The following is a 15,572-nucleotide window of genomic DNA, read 5'->3' as shown; positions in this document are numbered from 1 at the left end:
TTGTTTCGTTAGTCGTTCATTTGGCATTCTCTCAACATGTCCGAACCATCTTAACCGATTTCTTTCCCATGTGTCTACTAGCGTCTCTTCTGCACCACATTAGGTTTAATTTTCAAAATTTGAATTTTAGGATATAAAACAACTTTAGTACTGAAACGCCAATTAGGCTTTCAACAACAGTGATTGTCAAATTTTTGAGACATATTGTTACACCACTTTTTAAGACAGGATTTAATCGGTTTACTGAAATAATATTGACAGAAGACCTTGCGTAAACGTGATTTTTTCGGTCTAGAAAATGTTTTTATTTTCTGAGATATTTTGCAAACGTCATCCATAACAATTTACATAATTTCTGCGAACGATTTCAAATAGGAACTTGTGACATATTTTATTTTAAAAAATACTAAAATTAAACATTTAAATTGAAGCTAAATTTCTGAAATCTAAGATCAGGGAAATAAGTATCTTCAGTTTGTTTTTAAAGTTATATAAATATAATTTTTTGAAGACTCTTCAGAAAATTCTATAAGATATTTGAAGAAAGTCGATAAAGAAAATGAAAAATTACAACAACAAAAAATCACTCAACAGGCTTTTATAAAATATTAGGAAAACTTTAAATCAGTTTAAAAGATATTGAAGTCTTTTAGAATATTGGAAGAAACTTAATAATATTTTATAAATATCTTTTAAATAGACTAGAATTTTTCTAAACATTATCAAAAATGACTTCAAATAAAAAAATTGCCTTAAAATTTTCCAGGCTCTTTTTTGAAAATTTTGCAAAACTTTTGAAATCTTCTTAGTTGCCCTCTTAACGGAATTAAATGTTTAAAAATTATTTTCAATTTTCTCATTTAGAATTCATTCTGAAAAATAAAAAACATTTGAAAATTTGTCATGAATCTTAAAAAAAATTATTATTCTCTTAAAACTTTTAATAAATAAATTTTTCCTAAATCTTTTAAAACTAAAAAAAACGCCTTTACATCTTTTAGATTCTCTAAAAAAAAATTTGATTGATTTGAACACTTTCAAAATTCTTACAAAGCTTCTAATCTATATTTTAAAATCTTCAAAAATCTACATTTCGTTACAAATTTTTAATAATTTTCTGATGGTTTCGATTCTTTTTGATTCTTTTCAAAACCTTTTTTCACTTTTCGAATTGCTTTCCTCTCATACCCAATGTTTCTTCGTTTTTTTAGGTAATTCGCAAAATGAATGTATTTTCTAGATCTTATAAGTTTTTCGATAAACGATAATAATTATTAAATAATTCGTTTAGGTAATTTTACTATTCTAAGTACTAATTTGTTTTCTAAGAATACTCGTGAATGTTTAAACCATTTTCTCTTTTATAAATAATCAATAATTGCCAGTTTTTTAAATATGTAAATATTTTTAAATGCAACTTTGATTTCTAAAATTATTCTTAAATTAATCAACAAAATAACGTATAAAATATTGGTTTTATTTTACCGATTTGAGGTGTTTTTTATCGGTAGAGAGGCCTAAATGAGTTTTTTTCTTTAATTTGTTCAAAGATTTCTTACTAAATTTTTAACCAATTTATACACTTTGTAAATTAAGATATTCTAAGTTTCGGTCCATAATTTCATTTTTCATCCATCTTTAAAAGTGTAGAATGGTTCAAAAATTATAGTGTGATAGCAAAATAATAGTAAAAAAATTATTGCCCAATATTAAAAAAATAATTTACAATAAAAATGATCTCTTATATCAATAATGTTCAGAAGCATTACGAAATAGATGTTACCATGTAAATAAATTACTTACTTGTAAGATTTAATTTAAACTTTAAAGAATTGACAGTACTGAAAAACGTAATCTTTTTTAATAGACAAACAAACTGAAAACAGCCATTGAAAATTATATTCACGCAGTTTCGCAAACAATCAGGTCTTCGAAAACAATGTATCCGATACTTTCGAAATATTTTGTAACATCACATTTTTGTAGATCCGAATAGAACCACTTTTCACAATTTATATGAATATTTAAATGATATATTATGATAAATCACTACTAACTTTGACTGCGTTTAGACTTCAACTTGCTGGAGGCTTTTCCCATTTTTGTAAATACATCCGACACCTCCGCGAGACGTGAAAACACTGAAAAGACTCTAATTCTCGTCTGGAATCGGTTCGACGGAAACTCCACGGGGACACTTCTGTCGCATAATGCGACACCGAACGAACTGTTGGAGACTTGGAGTTTAGAGACGAAAGGACAGACCCAGAGACCACCAATGGATACCTCAGGAGTGGAAGAATGCGCTTTTTTCAGAGCAAGAGAGATATCAAGTACCGGACACGTGGTTTGAGGGTCTGCTTAGTTAGGAAGCTGAGAGGTATGTGAAAAAGTTTAGGAGATGAGCGATAAAGAGAGTGAGAGTGAGAGAGAGACAGAGACAGAGGGACAGAGAGTTTGGTGGGAAGGAAAAGGAAGAAAGATTTAGGTATATGGCAACTGTGGCAATTTGACTAGGCTGCTACACGTTGGGCCCACGTGACAACTGTACGAGCCTGTGGATGTGATGTCATTGAAAGCCGGAGCTGTTTCAGTGCTCATAGCTCGTATGCTTACATATGAACTCTAAACGATTTGCTTGCGCAATCACTGCAACTGACTGCAACAATGTGCACCTTCGCCTCGTCGATTAATCTCCGCGAAGCGCTTCCATTCCAGTAATTACCCATATCGTGATTTCGAAAATTATAGAGCTGCCTTTCCCAATGATATAACTCAAATTTAGGGATTTTGGCAATTGGACTATCCTCATTTTCTAGAATAAAGTCATTCGAGAATAATTGATAATGGACATTGATTGATACCAATTTGTTACAAGTATATTCATTCATCTCAAAAAGAATCTTTTTACAGCAGGCATTATCCTTTTGGCACGAACTTCACGTAATCTTGCAGGCAAATTGTCATTTTTGTGGAAAAAAGCGACCGAAGCTATTTTATTTTGTAAATCGTTAGTGACAAATGTTAAGGAGCACGAAACCAGGTTTTCGGGACCGCCCCACAGTGATAAATATGGGAAACAATTCGAGCCACGCGAGGATTTTAATCGAATGATAAATTTTTTTTTTAATTCTTCTCTAAAAATGTTATATTTAATATTTCCAGTGAGAGAATTTTTATAACTACCCATATACCTGTTTTAATTAACCATGAAACGGCTTGTCTCAACATCAGTGGAAATTGTTCGAAAATCACGTAGGACAAAAAATATGTTCGGGAGTGTACATAAAGATGACTAGGTGTACTATACGTTTTTTGGATCGCTGAATACGAATCCATCCTCAGAATGACTCCAGCATGTCAGGATTTTGAATAAATTAAGCCGTTTCATGGTTCATTAAAAAAAGTATATGGGTAGTTATGAAAATTTTCTCACTGGAAATATTAAATATAACATTCTTAGAGAAGAATACAAAAAAAATGTTATCATTCGATTAAACTCCTTGCGTGACTCGAATTGTTTCCCATATTTATCACGCCCCCTTAGGGGTTTTGATAAATGTTCAAAAGTTTTTGCATTTGAATTTCCGTGAAGATGGTAGGACACAGAGAAAAATTCTCTAAACAAAAATTGTAGAGGACTCCATTATCTACAAATTATCTCATATAACCACTGTGCTATAACAAAAAATTCACAAAATAGAGGATGCCAAACTTGCACCGTTTTAGAAATACGGCACCTTGAATTTATCAGGTTATATTATTGAGAAGTACCGTTTTGTTGTATAAAAATACCCACAGCTATTTTATTTCATAAATCGTTACCAGGGACTTCGAATAACCTAAAACTAAAAAGTCTGCCCAACCCCCCTTATGCATTTTGATAAAACTCCAAATATTTTTGGATTTGATTTTCCTTGAGAATTGCATGTTACAGAGAAGAATTTATGAAACAAAAAATGTAGAGGACAGTATTCTCTATAAAGTATCTTATGTAGTCGCTGCGCTTCAACCACAAGTGCACGAAATAGAGAGTGCCTAAGTTGCCAAAAGTTAATTTTTGCTCTTTTTGAACAGATAAAAAAGTTTGATTACCGAAGCGGTAAGTAACTCAAAAAATAAATATAAATTGAGAGAAAATCCAGAAAAATTGCAATAAAAATTAACACATTCAAATTTGTTATTGGGAATATCGCGAATTTTTCAATTTCTCCTATACCGAGAAAATAGCGATATTAGAAATTAAATACGCCGTATGTCAGAAACAGTGCGTCATATTAAAAATCAATTATATTCATCGTACAGCTTTTTTTTCTGTCCTACAACTTTTGAAATACCGCGATGGCAAAAAGTATTTATTTTCCACATTGAAAAAGAGCAAAAACTGATTTTCGGTAACTTTAGTGCCCCCTGTTTCGTGCATTTGTGGTTGTAGCGTAGCGACTACATAAGATAATTGATAAATAATGCTGTCATCTGTAGTTTTTCTTAAAAAATTTTTTTCTCTGTAACATGCCTTATCTCAAAAACGGTGCATCACAAGGAAAAAAACGTTCTTATTGTTTTTAAAGAGGATTTCCTGCTCTACAATTTTTCAATCCTTTTGACCACAAAAATCTTTTTTCGCATTGAAATCGAGCCAAAACTAATTTTTGGAAACTTTAGCGACCTCTATTTCGTGCATTTTTGGATTTAGCGTAGCGAATACAGAAGATGATTGTTAGATAATATAATTTTCTACCAGTTTTGTTGCAAAAGTTTTTCTCCAGAACATACCGTTCCTACGGAAAATCAAATCCAAAAGCTTCTTGAGTTTTTCCCAAACCCCTAAAGGGGGTTAGTCCTGAAAACAATGCTTTTGATTCAAGAAAACCTTTTTCCGATTGATACAAAAATGTCCTCTTCAACGTTGACGTGAAAATTCCATGCCGTTTTTGTCCTCACTCCTCGCGTTCTGAAACCCCATAGCAGGAAAATTTATTTTTTAAACTGAAACCCGTTTTGTACCAAGTGGCTAGAATATTTTTCTGAATACATTTGGATATCCCAAATCGACCGTGAAATAGAACATTTTTAATTCCTTTTAAATGTGTGTAATTCACTGTTCTTATTTACTGTTTGTCGAATAATAAGGAGGTTAAAAGCATTTAAAAACACCGCATTAGTAAATTTACGTTGCCAAAATTGATTTCGACACAGGTAGCTGTGATGAAAACTAACTTATTTAATTTGTTTATTATGATTTTATACTTTTTTAATTGATCAAGTTAAAATAATGCGACAGTTTTTTTTAGTGCTTCCGATTTATTATTCCAAATTTTCTACTCGATGTGGCGCTTCGTGTAAAAATAAGTTAGGAAATTAAAAAAGTGGTGTTAAGGTAGGAATCTGGTCACCTGACCCAATCGTCACATGGCCTTAAGTTAAAAAACGAGTCACTGGTGGATTTTTGAAGTTGGAACTCCGAGAAATTGTTTTTCGAGAAGAATCTATCTGAAATTGGTGAGTGCCATAGCACGCGTGTTATACTTTTTTTCGAACATGAAAAATATACCTACATCCGGTTACTTTATGGAAATGAAATAATTTTGACCTTAATTTAGAAAAACGTAAATAACTGAAATTTTATTAATAAATTAAAACAGTAAGTATCACTATCATAAAAAAACTCATCTATTAAAAATTAAATGTACTACTAAAATGAAGCAAGTTGAAAAAGTCCTGTAAAACGGTTTGCCGCAGTTTAGTACTTTTTATTCATCTGATTTTATTCTCCAGTTTAGGATAACAATTCTGCTATTATATTTCTACAATATATTTCTCATGTGGTTGAAAAGTCTACTATTAGTTTGAAAATTTAATTACAGTGAAACCCTTTAATAGCCCTCCCTTCTATAGCCCTTCCGAGAATTTCCTACCGTCAGCCCCAAAATCGGTGCTATAGAAGAGTTTCACTGTATTTAGAACCCAATCCATATATTTTGTTAAATATTCAACTACTTCGTTGAAAGTCGAACTACTTTTTTAACATCTAATTTTAATGAATTTAAATCTTTGGTTAAAAATGATTTTTTTAATGTTTAAACATTTATTTTTTTATCTGAAAAATGAACTATCCCAACTTTGGTTAGGAATTTATTATTGATAGGTTGAAAAATCAACTGTTCAGTAGAAAATTCATGTTTTTTGATAAAAATTCATCTTTTTGGTTAAAAAAATAATGTAGCTTGTTACAAATTTCTTTTTTTTTTAGTTCAGATTTAACTATATGATTTAAAAAATCGTGTTTTTGGTAAAAAATCCAACTATTTGATTTAAAATTCATGTTTCTTGATTAACAATTTATTTAAATCGCTGAGAATTCAAATATTTTGATACATTTTTATTTTTGAAATTCAACTAGTTGAAAATTCGGCATTTGGTTAAAAATCAATCTCCTTTGGTCATTAATTAATTTTTCTTATCTTAAAAGGAACGTTTTTGTTGAAAATTAAATTTTTCTGTTTAAAAATTAAACCGTGCTCTAAATGATTCGTCCCTTTCGTCTCAAAAATTAAAGAAATTGATTGAAACTCAACTAATTAGTAGAAAGTTTAATCACTTTGTTAAATTTTTTTTAGTTGAGTATTTATCATTTTGATTAAAAATTAATTTGTCTGGTTAAAAAATAATTTTCTTAACTGTAAATTTAACTATTCCATGTCTGGTTGAAAATTTATATTTTTTAGTTAAAAACTGAATTATTTGGTTAAAAAATCATGTATTTTGTCAAAAATGTGCATTTTTTCACGGGAAACTATTTCTCTGGTTTGAAAATTTAACGATTTGATTAAAAATTCACGAATTTAGTTAAAATTCGACTTTTTGGTAGAAAATTAATCCTCTACCCTGCAAATTTAACTATTTACTTAAAATTGAGCTATTTTATTGAAAAGTAGTAGTTTTTGCTAAAAACTGGTATTTTTGCGTAAATTCAGCTATTAATGAATTAAAATTTGGAAATTGAACTGCTTTCTTAAAAATTCATTTCTTTGGTTAAAGATTCATAATTTAGGTTTAAAATTCATATCTTTGTTGTAAAATTAAAATTCTTTTTTGAATATTTTTTCTATTTTAAAATTAAGTTCTTCAACTTAAAATTTCCTCATATGGTAGAAATCTAACTTTCATGTTGAGAGTTTAAAGATAGAAAAGTTGTCTTTTTCACTTGAAGATTCAACAGTTTGGTAGTAAATTCAACTTTTTTATAGGAACCACTATTTTATGTTAAGTGACGATCATTTAAATTTAATAATTCAACTATTTGGTAAAAAAAATAATGAAATTGGTTGATAATTCGACTATTTAGTTAAAAATTTATGTATTTTGTTCGAAATTCGTCTGTTTGAATATTAATTTAATTATTTAGTTTAAAATTAACTATCTTGTTGCAAATTTAAATTCTTGTTAAAAAATCCTCTTTTTTTGCTTGAAGACTTATCTTTGATGATTTCTTTCCTCTATTGAGTAAAAAATCTTTCTTAATTGATAAATTGTCTTTTTGGTTTGAAAATAATAATGTATGTTCATTTTTGGAAAGATTTGTGCAGTGATTTTTATTTAATGTTAATAAATTTCTCGATTGTTAATAAGTATACGATACTTATAATATTCTTACGAGATGCGGAATAGTACACTTTGAAATAATTATTAACGTTTGGTGTCCTTCAGGTCACAGTGGGACGTTCCTGGAACGTTCCAAAGGAGCAGACATTTGACACGTTCTGGAGACATGGCTGGAACGTCCACGTTCCGGAAGTATTCCGTGTAATTGACATTTTCTGAAAATTTTCCCATTCTTTTTCCGAATCTTTTGAAATCTTAAAAACTTAAAATTAATCTTTTAAACTAAAACCGTAATCACATTTGCTTTTAATTATATACATTAAATTATTAAAATGTATTGAAAATAATTCATATATAACAATATATTAATATTAAAAATAATAAATATACTAAAATATATTGAAGGAATATAATTAAAAAAGGTGAAAAAATACAAACTTCAGAAAAATTGTTTGAAATGCACACATGGAAAAAATGTCTCTCTTTCCCCATGTTTTTTAAAAACTTCCTGTTTTCTCATGGGAACCAAATTAACAGAACCCAATACAAAAATTCAACTAGTTTTATTGATTTTTTTTTATTTGAAAAGTCTAATTTTATGCTTTTGGTACAGAATTCATGTCTTTCGGTTGAAAATGAACTATTTTAAAAAATTTTAATTTTTCTGTTTAATATTCGTTTTTTTTATATAAAAAATTCGTCCTCTTAGAAATTTGGATTGAAAATTAATCGTTTGGTAGAAAAGTCATATTTTCTGGTTGAAAGGTTTTTTTTATTGATAATTCAAATACTTGGTTAAAAGAGAACTGCTTTGTTTAAAATTCATTTATTAGTTGTAAAATAAACTATTTTGTCGCAAATTTTTTCTTTTTTTGGTTTGAAAATTAATTTTTTTCAACTGAAAATATAGCTCTTCCATTTTTGGTAGAAAATTGATCTTTATCTTTTAAAATTAAACTGCTTGGTTGAAGGTCAAACTACTTTGTTACAATTTCATTTTATTAATTGAAGTTTCATCTTTTTAGTTGAAAATTAATTTTTTGAACTGAAGCTATAACTATTTTGTTTTTGGTTGAATATTGACAGTTTTACAGTTGAACATTCAACTATTTGGATGAAAATTGATTTTGCTGTTAAAACTTTAAGTTTTCTGTAAAAAGTTAATTTAATTGGTTATAAATTAATATTTTTGTGTTGATAATTTACCTGTTATGTTGAGTATTCATCTTTTTGCCTTGAAAATTCATCAATTTGTTTGACATTTTTTTTCTCACTTCGTCTTGAATTTCTGTTTTTTGTTGACATCAACTATTTCTGATTTAAAATAAAAAGGTTTTTCGTTCGAAATATCGGCTATTACACTTCTTGTTGAGAGTTTATATTATTTATTGTTTTATTTTTTTTATTGTCTTCTAATATTCTATAATTTCTTTTAAGTTTGAACATAGAAGCTTTTTTTTCGTAATATCAATCATGTACAAATCTTAATTTAAAATTTTCTCATTGTATTATTCTAAATATTTTTCATCTCAAGACGAAAAAGAATAATTTCCTGGCTGCAAAAGTTTCACTTTCCTGTAATTTTGCTTGTTATTTATTGTACTTATTTGTAGATTCCTGCAGAAATGGTTTTAGTTTTTTAAAACTTCTTTGTAAAACTTTTTGTAAGGAATAAACGCATTAAAAATAAAGTAAATTATATTCGATGTTATTAACATTAAAAAATGCATGAACAAATCGATAAAAACTATTGATTAATTAGCACAAAACTTTATTCGTAGTACGGATTTATTGATTTTCCTTGGAATCTTATTTTTAGTTGGTATTAAAATAGAATCCTTAAGAATCCGAATCGATTAAATCTAATTTTGTAATTTCAGTTTCTAAGCATACAAATTTTAAAGCATTTAGCTGGAACCATGAAAATAGAAACCTTAAAAATACGAATCGATAAGATCTAATTTTGTCACTCAAAAGAAGTTACAACGCAAAAAAAACCGTAGATGAGATGAGATGAGCTATGAAAAAACTGAATGCATGTTTTGAGCTTTAATGATAGGATGGTCTACAATACTTAAGTCCGGATCTATATTTAATACTGATTGCTCAACTTCCGCTTTTTTTAAAATTGTTTGCAGGGTGTCATTTTTATTTTATAAAATTCCATTGAAAGGTAATTTTTTTAAATTGAAAAATATACTACAGTGAAACCTCGATAATTCGAAGTACTCCGGGACCGAAAAACTTCGAATTATCGAAAATTCGAATTATCAAACATAAGATATAAACGCACATAATTCGTTCATACGTTTATTATACGTCCCATAGAAGGTATTATGAATTTCCCTTGAAGTATAATCGATGCGGGCAGTGTGAAAATGTTTTTCCAGTTAATACTATAATGCCAAAAAGATCATAATCAAACGTGAAAATTTTGACAGGCTGTACTTCGAATTATAGAGGTTATCATCACGGGGGGGGGGGGGGGGGGGGGGGGGGGGGGGGGGCACTATTTTCTTGGAGTTATCGAGAAATTCAAATTACAGAGAAATTCGAATTATCGAGAAATATTAACATGGGAAACATAAGGTTTCAGCCGGGACCAAAATTAAGTTCGAATTATCTAAAATTCGAATTATAGAGGTTCGAATACTCGAGGTTTCATTGTATTTGTATTTCCAATTCAAAATTGATACCCTCTTATTAAAAATTCTGCAATTTAGTTGATAATTTAACTATTTTGTCTAAAATCCGTTTTTTTAGTAAAATATTAATTTTCTTAACTGAAATTTCAAATAATCCATTTTCGACTGAAAATAGATCGTTTTTACTAAAAATTTTATTTATTAAATTTTGGATTAAGAATTCATCCTTCTTATTTGAAATTTAAACTAATTTATTAAAGAAGCACTTTACTGGTTTAAGATTAAACTATTTTATTGAAAATGATTTTTTTTTGTTGAAAACAAATCTTAACTGAAAATTCAACAGAGCTATTTTTTGATGAAAATGTATCGATATCAGTTGAAACTTCAGCTATTAAATTTTTCATTTATAATGAATCCTCTTTTGTTTAAAGTTAAAATACATTTTACATTTTCATCATTTATGATTGAGAAAGTATTAGCGTCCGTCCGTCCATCCGTAAACACGATGACTCTCGAAAAAATTAACGAATCAAATTCATCTTTGGCACCCTTTTTTTAGGTCCTAAAAGAAAGGACGAGTTCGTGAACCAGCCATTTTTAATAAAAATTGAAAAAGTGAGCGCATTTTGAAAATTTTTGAGACCACTTTTTCTGATTTTGAAAATTCTATGCGCGGATATTTATAGTATTAAAAAGAACAAATAATTTATCCTTATGACTTCTTTTAATAAAAAGAAAATTCTCAGAGTTATAGCGTTTTCAAAATTTTTTTAATTAAACGAAAATAAAAATTTGAAGCCGAAAATCGCACGATATGAAAAAAAGTCAAAAGAAGAAAAACATTTCTTTTTGAAAACCCTACAAGATTATTGTAACCAGTTTTTGGATTTTCTTCAAAAATCGAAAATTCAAATTTTGATTGCACAAAAAATAATGGAAAATTAAAAATTCCATTTCGTGGACAAACTAGGTAGAATACGAAAAAAGGTGAATTAACAAAAATGGTTATCCCAAAATAGATCTACAATTTCATTAAGAATCACTTCTTGATAGGATGCGTACTTTTTGGTTTATTCGTGAAAAATAACGCTGAAAAAAAATGTGTGGAAAAACGACGAAAGTTACGAGAAAAAAATCCAACTAAACCTGTTTACAAATATCTGTCGGAAATCGAGCGCGCAGCGCAAGTGTCACGATGAGCTTTGAGAAACTTAATCTTTGACTATACTTAATGAAGTAGACAATTTACAATATGAAGGCGCATATTAATACTGACGTCTAAAAGAGATCTTTTTGATAATGTTTTTTTGAAGCATTCCAAATGCAAAGAATAAATTTCCGAGTGCGAAGCGCGAGGTGTCATTATGTTCGAGAGCGAAGCGCGAGTTTCAACCGTCGCGCGCCTTAGGCGCGCTCAAACTAGCGGGAGTTTGACTCGTTTGTTAAAGTTTCATTTTATTAATTGAAATTAATTTTTTAATGAAAAGTTAACTATTATATTATTTATTAACAATGTATCGTTTTTAAGTTGAAAATTCAACTATTTTTTCAAAAACTCATATAGTTTTTTGTAAATCCCCCGTTTTTAGAAAAAAAATGAACTGCTTGGGTGAAAGTCGAAATAATTTGTTAAAAATTTCATTTACTATTTAAAGATCCATCTGTATGGAAAATTTCTCTTTTGGGTTAAAAAATTCCTCATTTTTAGTCCAGTCAACGTTGAAAAAATATCACTCAAAAAAAAAATTCGTAAAAGTAGCATTTTTTTCACAGATACGTTGGCAATGGCTTTATAAACATATTGTAAAAAGTCCCCAAACATACGTGTACGGCAAAGTTCCGAAATTCTGGAAAGTGTTGAACAATAACATGGTTTTTAAAATTACTCGAGAACTGTTGATTTTAGGTGGAATATGGTGATGTGAAAAAATGTTCATAATTTTATAGTTCACAAAAAAGGTTTTATCTATTGTGGACCTATTATCAACGGCTGCGCTATGAAATTGAATTAGCTGCACAATTCTTTTATTTTTGAACAAATAAAATAAAATCTCAAATATCCTGGAAAGAAACATCGGAGATATATCAAGCGATTTGTACTGGAGCAAATTCAGGTTCCTGTTAAGAAAAAAAAAACGACTAAGTCATTTGCATGACAAACTATCAGTATAAAATGAGCTCAACTTCAGTGTACAATTTGATATGTTTAAGGGTATGCTTTTGATATGAAATTTCTTGCAAGTGTTCCTACATTTTCATACTCGGTGACCGTCACGTCACTGCAATGCAGGTTCTCAATGAGGAAAATTTCAAAAATAAAATTATAAAATAAAATTAATGCAATGCAGATTAAGCCATCTTTTAATTTGATGAAAAATATATTCGGCTTGATAATTTGAATAAGAGTAATTACAAACATATTCTTAGGAACCTATAAAAAACCATAATTAGAAAAATGAATTTTTTATTTTCAAAAGCAGTAAATAAGACAATTAACAAAAAAATAACATAATTTTGAAATGTCTATATCTCGGATTAATTTGTACTTTATTCTCTGAGTACTAGAAAATTGTGATGGAATTTACTTCACACGTAGAGGTTAAAGACGTTTCCTCTTTTTACATGCTCATTTAGGGGTTAAATCTACTATGTCAAGATTCTTTTTGGTAATGTTAACAACATTCTATTGAAGTAGACTGGGAAAATATGGCCGTTCCCGCAAAACACGTTTTTTATTATTGCTTGCGATGGGCATGATAACTCCGGGAATGATTGTCTGCAATTCAAAATACAAAAGTACAAGTATTAGACTTGCTACAGGTCTGATGGTTCCGGAAAATTAGGGAATGTCAGGGAAAACATGATAGAGTTCGGGGATTTTCGATAAAGTGAAATTATTTGTATTATTATCATTAAAAATCGCAAATATTTAGTTGCAAATTAATCTGTGTTTGTTAAGAATTAAAATTGATTGGTTGAAAATCCTTTTCATTTCGCTGATTTCAACTATTTTTTGAATAAAATTAAAATCCTTTTTGATTAAAATATAAAATATCACGTTTTTCGTTAAAAAATTATCTTCTTTGGTTAATAATTCTATTACATAGTTGAAAGTGAAACTACTTTGTTTAAAATTAATTTATTTGGTTGATGACTGATCATTTTAGTTGATGAAAATGTTTTTCAACATTTAATTACTTTCTTGGAAATTAAGATTTCTAGTTGACAATTAATTATTTTAAGTGGAAATTTAAGTCGTAAATATATGGTTCAGAATTTATCTTCTTAAGATGAAAATTTAAATATTAGGTTAAAAATTCCTGTATTTGATTGAAAATTCAAATGTTCTGGGAGATTATTTAATCTTCTAGGTGACTCATTCATTTTTTAGTTTAAAATTGCTTTAAAAATCTTTTTGGTTGAAAATTAGTTTTTTCTAATTTAAAATTAATTTCTTTAACTGAAAATGTTACTGTTGCAATTTTTTGTCGGAGATTGATCTTTCTAAATATAAATTTAATCTTTTTTGTTAAAAAATATACTATTTCGTTGAAAATTTAATTACATTTAATTAAAAATCACTTTTTTTCTGAAAGTTTAACTATTCTATTTTTAGTTGAAAATATTTTTTTTTTAACAGGAACCCGAATTTGCTCTAGTACAAATCGCCTGATATATTTCCGACGTTTTTTCCAGGATATTTGAGATTTTATTTTATTTGTTCAAAAATAAAAGAATTGTGCAGCTAATTCAATTTCATAGCGCAGCCGTTGATTATAGGTCCACAATAGATAGAACCTTTTTTGTGCACTATAAAATTATGAACATTTTTTCACATCACCATATTCCACCTAAAATCAACAGTTCTCGAGTAATTTTAAAAACCATGTTATTGTTTAATACTTTCCAGAATTTCGGAACTTTGCCGTACACGTATGTTTGGGGACTTTTTACAGTATCTTTATTAAGCCATTGCCAACGTATCTGTGAAAAAAATGCTACATTTACGAATTTTTTTCTAAAATACTTCATTGACTGGACTATTTGGATATAAAATTAATACTTTTTGGTAGGAAATTTCTTGGTATCTGTCTGGGTTGACATTCAACTATTTAATTAATAATTCAACTATTTAATTTAAAAGTTAAACTACTTGGTTCAAAATTTTACTATTTTGTTGAAAATTTGCATTTTGTGCTTTAAAATTAAAAAATTTGCTTATAAATACAACTGTTTGGTCATAAATAAATTTATTTAGTTGTTGAAAATTCAACTATTTAGTTCAAAAGTCATGCTTCTTGTCTGGAAATTCATCTTTATAGGTTAAAATGTTTAATATTTTGTTAGAAAGTCATCTTTTTTGTGCAAAAATTTTTCTTTTTGTTTAGAAAATTTGTCTTTCAGCCTTTTTACTATATATTCACTAAATATGGACATACAATTAAACTGACTTTGACACTTTTCATTAATCTAAAAACTAAATCAACTTCCGCCTTTTTTATGATGACACAATAGCGTTATATAAAATTATTGCATAAATTAATTATTTAAAAGAGTTGTTTCCTCCATTGTAGTTTTCAACACTATTTAATTGTAAGCGTTCTTCATTTTCCGGTGTATAAATATGATATCTTGTTTGCCTGAAAATCAGTATAGCGAAATCGCTTTTGCAGTGAAGTAAAAATCTACAAAACCATGAAGTCTTTACTATTTATCGCTGTAGTTGTTCTCATTCAAATGGTAAATTCCATTGCTCATTATATTTTATTTTAGAAGGAAGGAAAGGTCACAAGAAAAATAAATTGAAGATTTTCATTCAGGATCTTTTTTACTTTCTGTGGATCTTAAAGAAAATTCGGATGGATCTAGTTTAATGTACTAGTTTTCGTTCGTTTTTTGATTATATTTAACCAGTACAAATTTCTTTTACACAGGCTGGCAGTGAACGTCACCATCCTCGTCCAGAGTTTTTTGAATGTGCTGAAGAAGCCGGAATAGCAAAAGGTGAAGACATTCTTATAAATTGAAATTTTGGCTTTTTTTGACAATTAAACGTACTACATTAAAAATTAAAACTTCATTCCCAACTTCCTACGTAGATGTAAGTTTTTTTTCCATTTTGCAAGTCTTTTAATCCATTTTTGGATCAAAATTTCACACCTTCGAATTTAGAGTGTAATTTTTGTATCATAAGTATGAAAATTATTTAGATTTTTATTACGAGGGTAGTTCAATAAGTCCTTAGAATGAAGTGTAAAAACAATTTTTTTTGGGTAATTTTTTTTTTATTTTTCAACATAATCTCCTTGGAGCTCTATA

At 28.3% G+C, this 15,572-nt stretch overlaps 2 protein-coding genes across 2 annotated transcripts in view; one reads left to right on the top strand and one right to left on the bottom strand.

The window, feature by feature from the left end:
• LOC117168102 (breast cancer anti-estrogen resistance protein 3) overlaps positions 1–2,467 on the bottom strand; it is a 45,706-nt gene extending 43,239 nt beyond the window's left edge. The window contains exon 1 of the mRNA XM_033353479.1: positions 2,058–2,467. Within this exon, the coding sequence (XP_033209370.1) occupies positions 2,058–2,100 (43 nt within the window). The 5' untranslated portion in view covers positions 2,101–2,467. The remainder of the gene's footprint in view (positions 1–2,057) is intronic.
• A 12,405-nt stretch (positions 2,468–14,872) lies between these two features.
• Positions 14,873–15,572, top strand: part of LOC117167659 — a 4,799-nt gene continuing 4,099 nt past the window's right edge. The window contains exons 1-2 of the mRNA XM_033352747.1: positions 14,873–14,993; positions 15,188–15,257. Coding sequence (XP_033208638.1) covers positions 14,949–14,993; positions 15,188–15,257 — 115 coding nt within the window. The 5' untranslated portion in view covers positions 14,873–14,948. The remainder of the gene's footprint in view (positions 14,994–15,187; positions 15,258–15,572) is intronic.

Source organism: Belonocnema kinseyi, chromosome 2, assembly GCF_010883055.1.
Source record: "Belonocnema kinseyi isolate 2016_QV_RU_SX_M_011 chromosome 2, B_treatae_v1, whole genome shotgun sequence".
NCBI classification, from domain to species: domain Eukaryota; kingdom Metazoa; phylum Arthropoda; class Insecta; order Hymenoptera; family Cynipidae; genus Belonocnema; species Belonocnema kinseyi.
The sequence above is the reverse complement of the archived record's forward strand: the minus strand, read 5'-3'. Positions and strand labels throughout refer to the sequence as shown.